Source organism: Elephas maximus, chromosome 4, assembly GCF_024166365.1.
Source record: "Elephas maximus indicus isolate mEleMax1 chromosome 4, mEleMax1 primary haplotype, whole genome shotgun sequence".
In the NCBI taxonomy this organism is placed as follows: domain Eukaryota; kingdom Metazoa; phylum Chordata; class Mammalia; order Proboscidea; family Elephantidae; genus Elephas; species Elephas maximus.
Genome location: NC_064822.1, coordinates 27,042,336 through 27,057,998, shown reverse-complemented (window position 1 = coordinate 27,057,998; position 15,663 = coordinate 27,042,336). Strand labels below are relative to the sequence as shown.

General features: G+C 35.6%; 1 protein-coding gene across 3 annotated transcripts in view; it reads right to left on the bottom strand.

Moving 5' to 3' along the window:
* MPP7 (MAGUK p55 scaffold protein 7) overlaps positions 1-15,663 on the bottom strand; it is a 302,630-nt gene that overhangs the window by 213,344 nt on the left and 73,623 nt on the right. For 2 of the 3 annotated variants that reach the window (XM_049881747.1, XM_049881745.1), the window contains exon 2: positions 8,503-8,662. In XM_049881747.1, coding sequence (XP_049737704.1) covers positions 8,503-8,539 — 37 coding nt within the window. In that variant the 5' untranslated portion in view covers positions 8,540-8,662. Of the gene's footprint in view, positions 1-8,502; positions 8,663-10,427; positions 10,469-15,663 lie in introns of all 3 variants that reach the window. The other variant, XM_049881746.1, reaches the window with a different exon arrangement.

Sequence of the window (15,663 nt, the reverse complement as noted above, 5' to 3'; positions counted from 1 at the left end):
TTAAAGGGCTTAATTCCCCAGTAAAGTTACAAATTTATATTTAATGACAAATTTGAATATATAAAGCAAAAGCTTAGAGAACTACACGACAAATCCAAAATCACTGAGAAAGACTTTAAAATACCTCTCTTGGTAACTCAGTAAGCCATAACAACAAAAAACAGTAAGAATACAGAATATCTGAATAACTTGATTACCAAACTTGACCTAATGGACACATTAGAACCATACTTAACAATTATAGATATATTTTCCTTTTAAACACATATAGAATACTTTCTAAAACTGACCATATATCCGGCTATAAAGCAAGTTTAAACAAATTTTTAAAAACTGAAATGATGAAAATTAAGTTTCCTGACCACAAAACAATTAGGAAAGAAATCAATAATAAAAAGATAAATAAAAAAAAACCCTTATTTGAATTTTTTTTAATTCTAAATAACCAATTATAAAATAACTCCAAAGTAAAATAAAAACTTCATGAAATTATATTTTTAACATGTAGCATGCAATAAAACCAGAGCTTAAGGAGAAACAGCACTCAACATGAACATTAGAAAAAGCGGAAGATTGAAAAACAGCAAAAATAAATGAAATAAAAACATATACAATACAGAAGATAAATAAAGCCAAACGTTTTATATCTGAAAAGACCAATAAAACTGACAAAACCCTGGCAAGGTTAAGCAGAGAAAGAGGGCACAAATAACCAACACCGGGACTGAAAAAGAAGACATCAATACAGAAACTACCGACATTAAGTAATAATTATTATAAGCAACTTTATGACAAATCCAAAAATTTAGATGAAATAGGCCATATCTTTCAAAAATGTAAATGGCCAAAACTGGCCTGAGAAGGAATAGATAGTGTAAATATTCTTGTAACCTCTAGAATAAACCAATTAGGTACCAAAATTCTTATCAAAAGGAAAAGTTCTAGGCCCAGGTGGCCTAACAGGTAAATTCCACTCAAGTGAAAAATAATCTCAATGTTTCACAAACTTGTCCACAAAAGAGGAAAGCCTCTTCCCAACACACTACATAAGGTTAGCATCACTTTGTAAAAATCTGAAATACAATATGAGAAAGGAAAATTACCCAGACTAATCTCATTCATGAAGATAGATGTAAATATTCTAAACAAAATATTAACAAACCAAATACAGCAGTGTGATAGTAAGTTATGACCAAACCGGGTCTATCCCTACAATCGAAGTTGGTTTCACATCAAAAATTAACATAATTTACTATGTTAAGAGATTAACAGAAAACAAGTCCTATGATCATTATAATAAATAAGTAGAAAGCACTTGAAGAAAACTCAATGGCTAGTCTTTTTTTTTTTTAGTGAACTGGGAATAAAAAAACTAATTTAATGAAGGGTATATGAAAAAAAAACCTAGCTCAAACATGGTAAAGAAAAATTCTTGAAATAACTCATGTTGAGATCTAGAAAAAAATTAATTTGAAGCTCTACCTTGCACCTTACACAAAAATCAATCCTAAATACATTAAAACAAAAACGTAAAAGGAAAAACTACAAAGCTTTAAAAGTGAATAGACAATAACTTTGACCATGTTAAGAAAATATTTTGTGAACAAAATATAAAAATCACTGATCATAAAGGGAAATGTTGCTGAACTAAACTGAAATGAAGAACTTTTATCCATGAAGTAGGGAAGGACAGCACAAAAAGTGAAAAGACAGCTGCAGAATAAGAGAAGATGGTTTTAAAACATATAACAAACTGACAAAAGACTGGAATTCAAAATCTATTTTTAAAAGTTCTACATCTAAGACAATGCAATGAAAAAATAAGCAAAAGACCTAAATAAGGTACTTTACAAAAGACGAAATCTAAATGGCCAATATGAAAAGATGCTCAATCTCATTAATAATCAGGAAATGTAAATTAAAACCACAATGAGATACCATTACATATCCATTAGGTTAGCAAAATTTTAAAAAGTCTGACAATAACAAACAATAGTGAGGATTCGGAGCAAAAGGACCTCTCACGCTACCGAAATACTGTAAATTAGTACAAACACTATGGAAAGGAAACTTATCTTCTAAACGTGAAGACAATCATACTCTCTGACCCAGCAATTTGACTTCTAAGCATAACATCTACAGAAATGCATGTTTATGTGCACTCAGGTACGTAAACAAGAATGTTAACAGAACTCGTTATAACTGCCAAAAATTTGGAACCGTATCAAATGCCAACAAACAGTAGAATGGATAAGTGTGGTATGGTTTTACAACTGGATATTATACAACAATGAAAAGTGAATGAACCACCGCTATGGACCATCACACAATCTGGAGGGACAAAAAAGTCACAAAGGAATATATAAAGGCTGGTGACATTTTGGATAATTAGGCCCTAATTAAGAATAAATGAAAGATAAATTTAATTTGGGCTTAGTGAGAATATAGTGGGATATAATTATATAGTCCAAAGTTGCGGTATAGATTTAAGTTACTGGTAGCCATCCCAGTGAAGAAATGATCTTCAGGACTATTCCAACAGCCCGCTATGCTGACTCAAGTGGTTTCATGACACAAAGATGCAAGTCCCAAGAATGTATTAATGTATGAACACGTTGTAAGGTGCCAGGGCCAGGAAGCATGAGGGCTGGGTGAAGTGCACTGAGCCAGAAATGCGTTTGTAAAGTTTCTACCAACCATCAGAGTTGTAAAACTGTGACCAAGAGAATCTACTCTCATTCCTACCGAGACAAAACGGAAATTCTCTCCTGTTGGGAATATACTCAATAATGTAGCATACACATTTATATATGTACCATATATCACTTTTCCTTTTACTGGGAATCATGCTAAGTAAAATTTATCACGATTTCTGTGTGAAGCGGAATGGTGTCTGTATTTTAACCATGATTAAAAAAAAGAACTGATCAGTCATGTTACAGTGATTGTAATTCTTTCCTCTTAAAGAAAATCTTATAAAACCATTGTCATATGAAGAGATGATCAAGAAAAAATAGCCAAAAAATATATAAGAAATAGTATTTTAGAGGTGTGCCAGGCAAGTAATTAATAAAAATATGCTTTTCCTCTGGACTTTGTGATATTTGTTGTATTTATCTACTTTATAATTTGTTGTTTTTTTCTTGTATTAAATATTCACTTCTGTATCTTAAAAAGAAAAATAGTGCAAGTGAACTAACAAAGTTTAACAACAGGTAAAATTAAACCATATTGCCTAGGGATGCTCACATAGATGACAAAACTTTTTGTGAGTCAGGAATCCACTTTTTTAACGGTCATTTCCAAAGATGAGGAAGTTGTGACCGAGAAAAAATATACATATTGCTTTCAGGGTGTTAAATTTCTCTTTATCACTTAATTTATTTTGTTGTTTTTGTTGAGAATATACACAGCAAAATGACTGACCACTTCAACTTTTTCTACATGTACAATTCGGTGACATTGAATACATTCTTCAAGTTGTGCACGCATTCTCACCCTCCTTTTCTCAGTTGTTCCTCCCAAAATAACATAAATTCACTGCCCCCTAAGGTTCCTATCTAACCTTTCGAGTCGTCATTGTCATTTTGATCCCATATAGATAGTTTTTTAAAAAGCATAATGTTCAAGGTAAGCATTTTTTACTAGTTAAGCTAAACTACTGTTTGGTTTTAAGAAGACTTCAGGGAATATTCTTGGTTTAAGTTTTAAAGATTATCTCAGGGCAAGTTTTGGGGAGGAGGTGGTATTCAATTTCTTGACCCAAATGGTAGACACATGGATTTTGGCTTTATAAACCACTTTTAAAACTGTACTTAGTAAGTTTTACGTGCATTTCTGTATATATTATATTTCACATTATATGATGCTTGTAAAAATCACACTTGATGAAATTATAAAATAAAACTAAGATAGGTACTATGAAGGAAAGGCATATGATTCTGTAAGATTAAAGAAAGTAGGGTACGACTGTAGAAATAAAAATAAGATCAATTCTCTACTTGATAAAAGTTGTTCCCCACAGAGGCAACGATTATTAATTCTGAATCCATTACACGTGTGCACTAGAATTGAACGATTAAGTATGGATGGATGGTGGGTGGTGGAAACCACGTTTCTCACTACTGGAGTAGGAATTTATAGATAAGCAAGGGGAAGAGATTAGAACAATCCATGTGGTACAGCATTAGAACTGGAGACAGCAGTATGGATTCAAGTTCACCTTAATATAGTTACAGATGACTGCATATAGAAATACTTATAGATACGTGTGTGTATACACAGGTTAGTGTCTACACCTACATTTCTTTGCTCTGTCAGATGAAAGGGCCTAAAAGAAATAGCATCCCAGTAGCCATGAGCAAAACTAGCACCCACAGCTTGGTTTCTAATACCACGTTAATACCAAGGAACTAGGACTCCTTGAAGAAATGGCTGATTCTGGGGTTGGGACAGGAAATATACCAGATGAACCTTATGGGACAAAGAAATAAGTTTGGCTTTTTGTCTCTGGTTTTTGAAAACAGCCTAAGCAACTAAGGTGCTCTTTGTCTTTCTATAATAGCCAGGCAACTATGGGCTATACAGGCCCCACACCTGGGCGATTAGCTTCAAGAAGGAAGGCAGGCACGATGCAGTCAATCATGCATATTCATTGAGGTCCCAATAACTATGGGATACTGGCCCTTGGAGCTCTCTCTTGGGGGCATCCTGGGGACAATGGAAGCCCCATGCTGGGACCTCTCCCAGAGCTTGCCTGATGTGTCTCTTCACTTGTATCCTTTCTGGCTATAATTAATGGGTAACAGTAATAGTTTCTGTGAGTTCTGTGAGTCAGAAAGTAAGGAAGTGCTAAAAACAAGCAAACATGCCCACACTGATAGGGGGATGTCAAAAGCACACAGGAGTAAACAAAGTGCTCCCAGTGGCCTAAGCTGTCCCACCAAGGACAGTGGGAGCCAGCAGGGGCTGACGTTTGTCTATTTGACAGGGGCTGGAAGGACAGAGTCCTAACTTGTGGAGGCCCGACTCTGGGTGGTCAGGGTCAGAGGGGGAAAGTGCCAAGTGCCAAGTGGGTTGCTGGAGCCAGAATTGATTAGATTAAGTACTTCACTCCACATACAAATTTCAGTTGGATGAGAATTCTTAATTAATAAAAAATAAACCTTTATAATTACTAGAAGAATATCTTAGAGAATATTGTGATGATTTTAGAGTAAGAAAAGCATTCTAATGCAGAAGATAAAAAGTATTAAAACATACAGAAGAGACCAATTTGACTACATAAAGTTTCCAATTTCTATTTTAAAAAAAGATACTAAAGAAAAAAAAAAAAGGACAAATTACTGACCAGAAGAAATGGCATTCAACCTATTATGGCCCAAAGAATTAATATACAAAATAAAAATAAATTCTATAAATAAATAGGACCATGATAAATCATGGAAAAAGGGAGAAAAATATGAATAGACAAATTCATGAGCTAATGAATGGTCATTAAATAAATGGAAATATGCTCAATGTGAGGAGCAAGATACATCTCACACTTAAGATACCTTGTTTTTGCCATCACACAGGTAGAAATTATAAAGGCTGGCAATATTGAATATCAACAAGAAGGAGCAGCGACAGATCTTTAAAGCAAAGCCCATAGATCAATCATTCTGGTTTAACCACTTTGGAGAGCTATTTGCCAACGTCCATTACATGTGTTTATCTTTCCTCCTGAAATATCTACAAAAGGAGCAAAACCAGGGTTTTCATTAACAGTAGTAATGGTTCACCAAAGAAAGATACCATGAAAAACTATGCATTAGTTTAAAAGAACATACATATAGACTGATATACAGATAAATGTATATGAACACGCACACATACTTATAGACACATACTACGGAAACACCTCTCCAAGACATACTGATTGGTTTAGAATGAAAGTTACAGAACAATTCATAAAGTAAGGTAAAATTTGTGTTCAAAAAGAAAAACACAAAACTAAGTATTTATGTACATACATATACATATGTTTAATACACAGCAAACTCCCGCAAGGTACTAATCAAACTGATAGCAAGTAGATACCTCAGTGAAAGAAAACGAGACTGCAAGAAAGAAGGGTGGGTATCAAGAGTATCTTTCCTTCTATATCTATGCATCATTGACACAGAAAATGTTTCTAGGTATTACTGTGTAGTTAATTTTATTTTCCTAGTGAAGTAAGTAGAAAAGAAAAAAGGAGAAGCAGTAAAAGTTTCATTTTGAAAGTATTTTCCCACGTAACTAATGTGTGCATTTGGGCCCCCTGTCATTTCAGGTGCCTCTCTCCTTGCTGCATTAGAATCTGGTCTTCGATATATTCTCCAGCTCTGTCCCCGTGGAGACCTGATAACTGCAGAAAATCAACAATATTGCTGAGCAACACTGCTTACGGTACAAATGACTCCTGGTTGGTAAATTGCATCTGGACTAGGAGGAACTATAAAAACCAAAAACCAAACCTTCTGCCATAGTCGACTGCAACTCATGGCAACTCCATGTGTTGTTACAGAGTAAAACTGCTCCATAGAGTTTTCTTGGCTAAAATCTGTATAGAAGCAGATCACCAGGCCTTTCCTCTGTGGTGCTGCTTGGGTAGGTTCAAACCACCAACCTTTAGGTTAAGTAGTCAGGCTCAAACGATTTGTGCCAACCAAACCAAAAAAAAAAAAAAAAAACCCACTGCTGTTGTCGATTTCCACTCATAGGGTCACTATAAGTTGTGCCACCAGGGACCTACAAATACACATCATATTTGGGGGCTTCCCTAATGTGGTAGCTCTTGTAACAGGCATGTCTTCTGTGTCTGACTCAAACCTTGTTGAAACACACAGGCCAAAAAAAAATCTCAAAATAAGGCATGAATCTGATAGGCACGTTTAAAGTCTGTAGCCAAGTGGGCCCCTAGGTATGGAAAAGCCCTTCTTCAATTCTATATAGCCTATGCTATTTTCCATGACTAACACCTGAACTGCCATATAAGCTTTAAATACTCCCTATTAATTCATTCCCTGAGTTATATGTAAACAACAATATTTTATATTCAATTAAACTAAGGCATTTTTAGTGAACAGCAAGGTGTAAAACTTATTCATTACACAACTATAGTAAATTTATAAGTAAATTCTATCTATAGCTCCCCAAGCCACTATGGAAAATTTAATCAATCACTCGTTTTATATAGTAGAACAATGCAGGACTATATAAAAACTAAAAAGAAGAAAAAAACTGTCAAAAAAGGCTGGCTTCCAAGTTAACATCTTGCATAAAAAATAAACAGATAAATAACGATACAATTTAACAATCAAAACCCTTTCCTGACAAAAACTAACTCGCAGTGTAATCACAGTGGGAAAAAAAAAAATCAGTCTTGATGGATAAAGACAAGACAAAAACCACCAAAACGTAAGTATGGATACATTTGAAATAGCCAAGAATTATCTTTGCAAACAGTACAAGTGAAGTGTCAACGTAACATAATACAAAATCAACTTTGTGATTCAGCTTTTTAAAAACAGAGGGCCAGGAACTGTCGAGCCTGAGAAGGCCACCACAGCTGTTTAGAGAGCAGTAGCAACTGAACCAAATTCAGTATGATCAGGGCAACACTGACAGCGTTCCCTAAATCACACTCTGTCACCACCTCTTCTGAGGGGTGTTAAACTGTATGACATAGCTCCCCCACCCCGGCTCAGGTTCTGCTCTGATAGCTCTAGGAAGGGTCCAGGAACCTACAGTTTTAAAAGGGTGCCAGCTGATTCTGGGAAACCCCAGAACAGGACCTTGAAGAGCATCGACTACCCTCACCCCTGCAGTCAGATCAGAAGGTGATTTTGCATGTCACATTCTTGCAGGGCTTTCTTTTTTTCCCCCTCTTTCTTAGAAATCTTTATTCTATGTATCAGTAAGTCTTACAACTGATAACAAGGTGAAATATGTCTGCTTGTTTAACTTGTTTTAATCACATCCCTTAAGGACGTACAGCAACTTCAGGATAAACTTTGCCTCTGGTGACAGGGAGAAAGAGAATGGAAAAATGGGGCAAGAATAATGTTTTATTTCTTAAGGAAAAAAAGTGACTCAAGCAAGTATGGCAAAACGTTCATATCTGTTATTTAATCTGAGCGAAGGGTAATATGGGTACTATGGTATTTTCCACCCTTTTCTGTATGTTCAGAATATTTAATAATGTTTTTAACTTAAATGCATGGCATTACTCCAAAAGGCAAGACAGCATGAGAGCGTCACCGCTGGCATCGCTGCTTGAAGAGAGAAGTCTGTGCCCTTCAATAATTTTTATCCAGGAAGGACATAACCTAAGTTGATTTTATGCCCCTCAGAGTGGTTATAAAAAAAAAACAGCAAGACCTGTTTTCACATACTTAAAGCAATGCTCCATTTCACTATGTACAAGAAGATGTCAATAAGGATGGAAGGAAAACATGCCCCCCTCTTGGGCTCACCCACCTGTGTCACTCCCAGATCCTGTAGATAAAGCTGGCATGGTTCAGGCTGCACGCTGTCCACCACACTCCAGACTCTCCAGCCAGAACACAGCAGTGAAATTCACTTCAACTGCCTGCAGCCACGTTGTTCACCGAGGTTTAAATATCGTTATGAGCCTTTTCTAGAAAGAAAAGGAACATATTTTTTTAAACATAAGGAATATAGCTAAATTACAACACTCTGTAACTAATTCAAAATTGTTATTTCAACACACTACCAAAGAGGTCACAGTGCTTCAGAATTTTCTCTACAGACTGCATGGAAACACTAAGTTTGAGAGTTTCTGATTTTGGTGTGAGATTTCTAATTAAAAACGTGAAAGTTCTTTACGTATATGTCAAGGCTTTCTTAAAGATTTTTACAGATTTGGTTGAGGGCGGTTTATTGTGTAGATGGAAAACTTTTAAGACATTTTTGTAAACCAAAGCCTTTCTAAAATTCCTCCCCTTCTGTTATCATGCTTTTAAACTATATTTCTAAATGTAGAACAAAAAAAAGAAAGAAAATTAAGCCTTTGTAAATTATCAGTAACTTATGATTAACTGGAATATTTTAAATCTCTTATCCAAATACAACTTCAACAGTTCTCTAACTAAAGGCTACATATTACCTTGTAAAAATATTTACCATAACTATGAAGCAAGATATTACATATCTACAGAATTGTTAGCAATCTAAACTAAATCAACAATCCAAGCTAATATACAAAAGTAAATTACTGTAGTAAAAAATAAGCTTTGATGTAGTCTAGGAAAATATGAACTTCAATAAGTATCTTAATTAATGCTCATTCCAAACTGAGAAATAAAGGCAGCAGCTACGAGCACCTGCTCTAGAGCCCTGCCTAACCAGTCATCCTGCTAGCTCTGTGATCCTGGACAACTTCTTAATCTTATTAAGCCTTAGTTTCCTTATGTGCAAATAGAGATAACAGTAATTTAAAACTGTCTGGTAATTAGATACACTAAAGCAGAATGGATAGCATCTGGAGTACGGGAAGCAAACAACAAATGTTGGCTATTTTTTTAAATGCAGGTCTGAGATTATACAGTAAAAACATAAAAGAAAGTGGCAAAATTAAAATTTACATTGGCCTGACACCTAGAAGGAGGCCATGTGGTTTAAATTTGGATCGCTGCCGCCTAATAACGGAAAATACACTCCATCTACATTTTTTTGGAGAAATCAGAAGAACCACACAGTATGTTTAAGTTCACTTTCTAATGCATTTTTCCCAATTATCACTACAGCAAATTCAGAAATTTAAAAGCATATTTTGACATATAGTAACAACAACAAAACCAGATACTGTAAACGCTTGAAAAACTGGCTGGCTTCAGTACTTCAAGTCTTGAAGTTGCTGATTTATATTACAGAGTAAAGAAAAATGGGCTTTCCAAATTTGGGCTGTAAACATCCAAACTGTTAAATTCTATTAAAGTTTTCTAAATTACTTTTTTAATAATCAAAGTGAAAATTAGTATAAAAAAATTCACCATTGAATAGACTATCTTGGAGTGTGACAAGATGAATTTTGTTTTTTTATCCTCCAAAGTCTGATATAATTAATGGATGCAAACAAATCCCATACACAGGGAAAGAATCATTACAAAGATGAGGACAGTTATTTAAACACCAAATAAAAATATAAATCACTAAACTAAAAAAAAAAAAATGAGAGACAAAACTGACAAGGCAAGGTTTCATTACTATCCATCTCTGAAGTTGTTTTCCCCAGTAATTTTAAAAGGCAACTTTGCTTTCCTTGCAAAGGCTATTCTAACTAATCAAAATTGAGATTCAATTGCATAAAAGTGTTCCTTATATAAAGCAAAGCTAAAAACGAAATAGTATCAACACAAAGAAAGTAAAAAAATGGACCTTACACAATTAAAGGAGAACACATTCCATTAGTAGACTTTTGCTGCTGAGGGAAAAAAGAAAAATGACTAAATTTTGTAAAGTGTATGAACACACACACACACACGTATGCAAACACACTTTTATCATTAGGGCACTATACATGTATGTATGTGGGTATATATTTACTGGGTGTGTACAGGTATGTACGTAATTTAAGCTCTTTTTGTCATGAGGAAAACCATAACTCGTACAGTGCAAGCTGCCTAACTATAGCAATACAGATACCCTATAACCTATACCACACAAACTACCACTTTCTTCATGGCTTAACGAACTTAGGATATTTAGCTTTTACAAACCACATATACCATATAATACAGCAACTTACACTTATATCAAACAAAATTAAACTCTGATACACTTGGGTACATTCAGATTCCACAGATACTAAAGAAGGCCTTACATTCCACACCAAAGCATCCTTTTGATCCCATAGTGCTGCTGTACATCTATGCCATATATGAAAGCCCTTAGGGTTTCTCATTTTCTATTCATGATGAACACTCCATGTTCAGTTTTTTTCAAAGCCATATTATTTAAGAAACATATACTACAAAGTCGTTATCTTCTCAGAACCATTCCAAGTATATTAACCAAAAAATAAATGGTTTGAAAAAATCCTTACCAGTAAAATACTTAATATTTTGTGGAACAAAGCAGAGTTGCTGGGCTTAACTTTTAAATTGAGTTAAATTTTTGCAGTAATGATGTTATTTTCTTTGGCTATATTTATTGAAAAATGCTTTGGAATTTGTCAGAATCCAGCCATAATTATTACTGACTGTTGTATGGAATCGATTTACTACAACACAAAAATACCAGCTGTTACAGCATGTCCTGAGAGGGATTACCGAATATTCTCAAAGTGAAGTTCAATCCCTCTTTCCATAAAGAGGAGAGAGACCCAAACGCCAGGAACACAGCAGCAGTATCAAGTACACCTGAAGCATTTACAATACCCAACAGAACTATTACAACCCTCCTTTAAAAAGGCTTATTTTTGAAATTTCATTATTCCAGTTGTACCTTGCTTCTATATATCACACTGTATCAGGTTCTTCTGGCATCGATCATGTGGAAACAGTGAAATATGTGAAAGTCTATGAGCTTACAATGTTCAATTTCTACCCACCCTGAGTAACTCTTAATGCTCCTGTGGCTCTCGTGACATCTAGTGGCCAATCGCAGAAGTGCAAGTGCTTGTAAAAAAAAAAAAACTCGTTGCCAATGAGTCAATTCTGACTCATAGCGCTCGTAGCACAGTTATTTTGAGTTTGCAGAAAAGCAAAAATTGACTTAATTCCATCCAGTGAAATAGTAATCTGCAAAATATTTTAATATGCACACAAACACACCAAAAAATTTACATGCAGATAGACATAATTTCCAAATATTTTCCTTTCCAGTTGGGGGAGTGTTCAAGAATACGAAAACCTTTAACTGACCATCATCATAAACAAACTAATAGTTATATTACTAGCCTATTACTTCAGGAGACAAGAACTGTGTCCAGTAAACCAAGTGTAGAGTATTTCACCAGTTACAAATACCCTAAAGCTACATTTTCAAAATTAATATATCAGTAAAATAATACAAACAAGAATATATGTTTTCATTTACAAATCCAATTTCACAGATTTAAAAAAAAAAAAAAAGCTCAATCCTAAAGATTCATTCATTATATTAGCCAGTTCAAGCAACAGACCGGTATCTGTTAACATCACAAGAACTTTCATCAACTGTAATTGTAAAAAAATAAAGGAGGCAACATACAGCTAAGTGGTATAAACCCGCATATAGTGTTTACACCTTTTATACCAGCAATTCTCAAAGCGTGGTCCGCGGACCCCTGCTGATCACCAAGACCCCTTCAGAGGGGTCTGTGAGATGAAAACTATTTTCATAAAAATACTACGATGTCATTTGCCCTTTAACTGTGTTCACAGTTTCAGTCAAGGTATACGAGGCATGGTGGGAAAAACCACTGGCACCTTAGCGCAAACTGAGACAGTGACACCAAACTGAACTACGAGTCACTGCATTCTTCACTATCAAGCACTCCCATTAAAAGAAAAAGAGGACAAAAACGTCCACTGAAGAATGCCCCTAATGAAGTAATAAAAATTCATCATTCACCAACTCAAGTGCCCGTCTATGTACACCCTGCATGCTGAAATGAGAAGCACACAGGTGTTGCTGCTACAAACGGAAGTCATGGCTGTCCCAAGGAAAAGCAGTTGTGCATTTGTTTGAGCTGTGAACTGAACTGGTTGCTTTTTTCATGGAAAACGTTTTTACTTGAAAGAATGACTAAAAAAACAAACTATGATTATCCAGCCCTGGGTATTTGGCAGACGTTTTCTTGAAAATGAATGAGGTGAGTCTGTGACTTCCAAAAAACAACTGACAGTATGTGTTGCTAACGATGAAACATTAGCTTTCAGGTAAAAACTATCGTTTGTAAAACTTGCATACACTGGAGGCTGTCCTACCTTTGCACCCTGTCAGCTGAGACGCAGGCACATTGTCAGTGTCAGCTTCTCAACTCTCAAAGGTTTTTTTGAAGAGATCAGTGGTGATATTCGCAACTGTGAATTTTTTTCATTAAGTGAGTCAACATGTAGAAGATTTGCATAATTTAGTCAACCAATGTTTTCCAAATTAACAATGCATAATATTAGAAGATCACACAAGAATAAAAGATTCATTCAATGTGCAATACAGACTAATGGATTTTCAAGTACCAGTATGATATGTTCATTGATGTTTTCAGATTCCACACTGAAATTCACCTTTAAGAAACTAGCACTTGTCAAGTTTTGGTGCAGTATCAAAGAAGAATATTCACAAATGGAAAAGCTATTAAAACACTCCTCCCTCTTTCAACTGCAGATCTGTGTGAGGTCAAATTTCCTAAATATCCTTCAACCAAAAAAAAATATGTAGTGGCAAAATGAAAGCAGACACAGATATGAGAATATAACTACAAGCAGTCCCACCACTTATAACATATTTGAATTACAACAAACCACACAACTGTCCTTTTTTTTGTACATCTGATCATTAGTAATATGTCCTACATACAACGCTGCAACGCCTTATTTGCTGATGTCGTTATTCTTATGCCAACTCCCAAAGACAAAGATTTATAAAGATCCTGAGAATAAAAGGCAATAATAATGAAAACTAAAAAAATTTTTTAAAAAATGAAGTATTCGACTTACATCAGAACCGAATTACAATGGAGTCATTTGGAATAGAATCACATCATAAGCTGGGGACTATCAGTATTGTCTATTAAACCAAACCAAACCCAGTGCCGTCAAATCGATTCCGACTCATAGCGACCCTATAGGACAGTGTAGAACTGCCCCACAGAGTTTCCAAGGAGCACCTGGCAGATTCAAACTGCCGACCCCTTGGTTAGCAGCCATAGCACTTAACCACTACACCACCGGGGTTTCCATACCGTCTATTAAGCCAGCATTAAAGAGATTTGTTGTTGTTCTCAGGTGCCACTGAGTTGGTTTCAACTAATAGAGACCCAATGTACAAAAGAACGAAACATTCCCCGCTCCTGTACCATCCTCACAATCATGTTTGAACCCACTGTTGAAGCCACTGTGTCAGTCCATCTAGTCTGGAGTCTTTCTGATTTTCAGTGACCCTCTACTTTCCAAGTATAATGTCCTTCTCTAGGGACCAATACCTATGTTCACTTTTCTTCACCAAAACCGTAATTCAAAGGCATCAATTCTTCTTCCATCTTTCTTACTCATTGTCCAGCTTTCAAATGCACACAAGGCGACTTAAAACACCATGGCTTGGGTCAGGCACACCTTAGTGACATCTCTACTTTTTAACATCTTAAAGAGGTCTTTTGCTTCAGATTTGCCCAATGTAATAAATACATTGTTTGATTTCCTGACTGCTACTACTTCCACGGGCATTGATCATGGGTCCAAGTAAAATGAAATTCTTGACGTCAATCTTCTCCCCATTTATAATGATGCTGCTTGTTGGTCCAGTTGTGAGGATTTTTGTTTTCTCTATGTTAAGATGTAATCCATACTAAAGCTGTAGTCTTTGAACTTCATCAGTAAGTGCTCTCTTTCAGCAGGCAAGATTGTGTCATCTGCACATCTCAGGTTGTTAATGAGTCTTCCACCAACCCTCCTGCCACTTTTTTTAATTGTGCTTTACGTGAAAGTTTACAGCTCAAGTTAATTTCTCACACAAAAATTTATACACATATTGCTATGTGACACTAGTCTCAATCCCTATAATGTGACAGCACACTCCCTCTCTTCATATAGTCCAGCTTCTTGGATTATGTGTTCAACATACAGACTGAATAAGTATGGTAAAAGAGTGCAACTCTGGTGCACACCTTTCTTGCTTTTAAACCATACAGTATCCCCTTTCTCTGTTTGAAGACTGCATCTTGGTCTATGTACAGGTTCCACAGGAGCACAATTAAGTGTTCTGGAATTCCCATTCCTTGCAATGTTATGCATAATTTGTTAGGATTCACACAATCAAATGCCTTTGCACAGTCAATAAAACACAGGTTAAACATCTTTCCGGTATTCTCTGCTTTCAGTCAAAATCCACCAGACATCAGCAACGATATCCTTTGTTCCATGCCCTTTTCTGAATCTGGCTTGAGTTTTTGGCAGTTCACTGTCGATGTTCTGTTGCAACTGCTTTTGAATGATATTCAGCAAATTTTGCTCGCATGTGCTATTAATGATACTGTTCGAAAATTTCCACATTCTGTTGGATCACCTTTCTTTGGAATGGGCACAAATATGGATCTCATCCAGTCGGTTGGCCAGGTAGCTGTCTTCCAAATTTCCTGGCATAGGCGAGTGAGCACTTTCAGCACTGCATCTGTTTGTTGAAACATCTCAATTGGTATTCTGTCAATTCATGAAGCCTTGTTTTTTGCCAATGTCTTCTGTGCAACTTGGGCCTCTTCCTTCAATATGATCGATTCTTTATAATACGCTACCTCCTGAAACAGCTGAACATTGACCAATTCTTTTGGTATGGTGACTTTGTGTATTCCTTCCATCTGCTATGTCATTCGACATTTGAATCCTTCAAAATTGCAATTTGAGCCTTTAAATCTTTCTTCAGTACTCTCAGCTTGAGAAATGTGTGTTCTCTCCTATTGGTTTTCTAACCCTAGGTCTT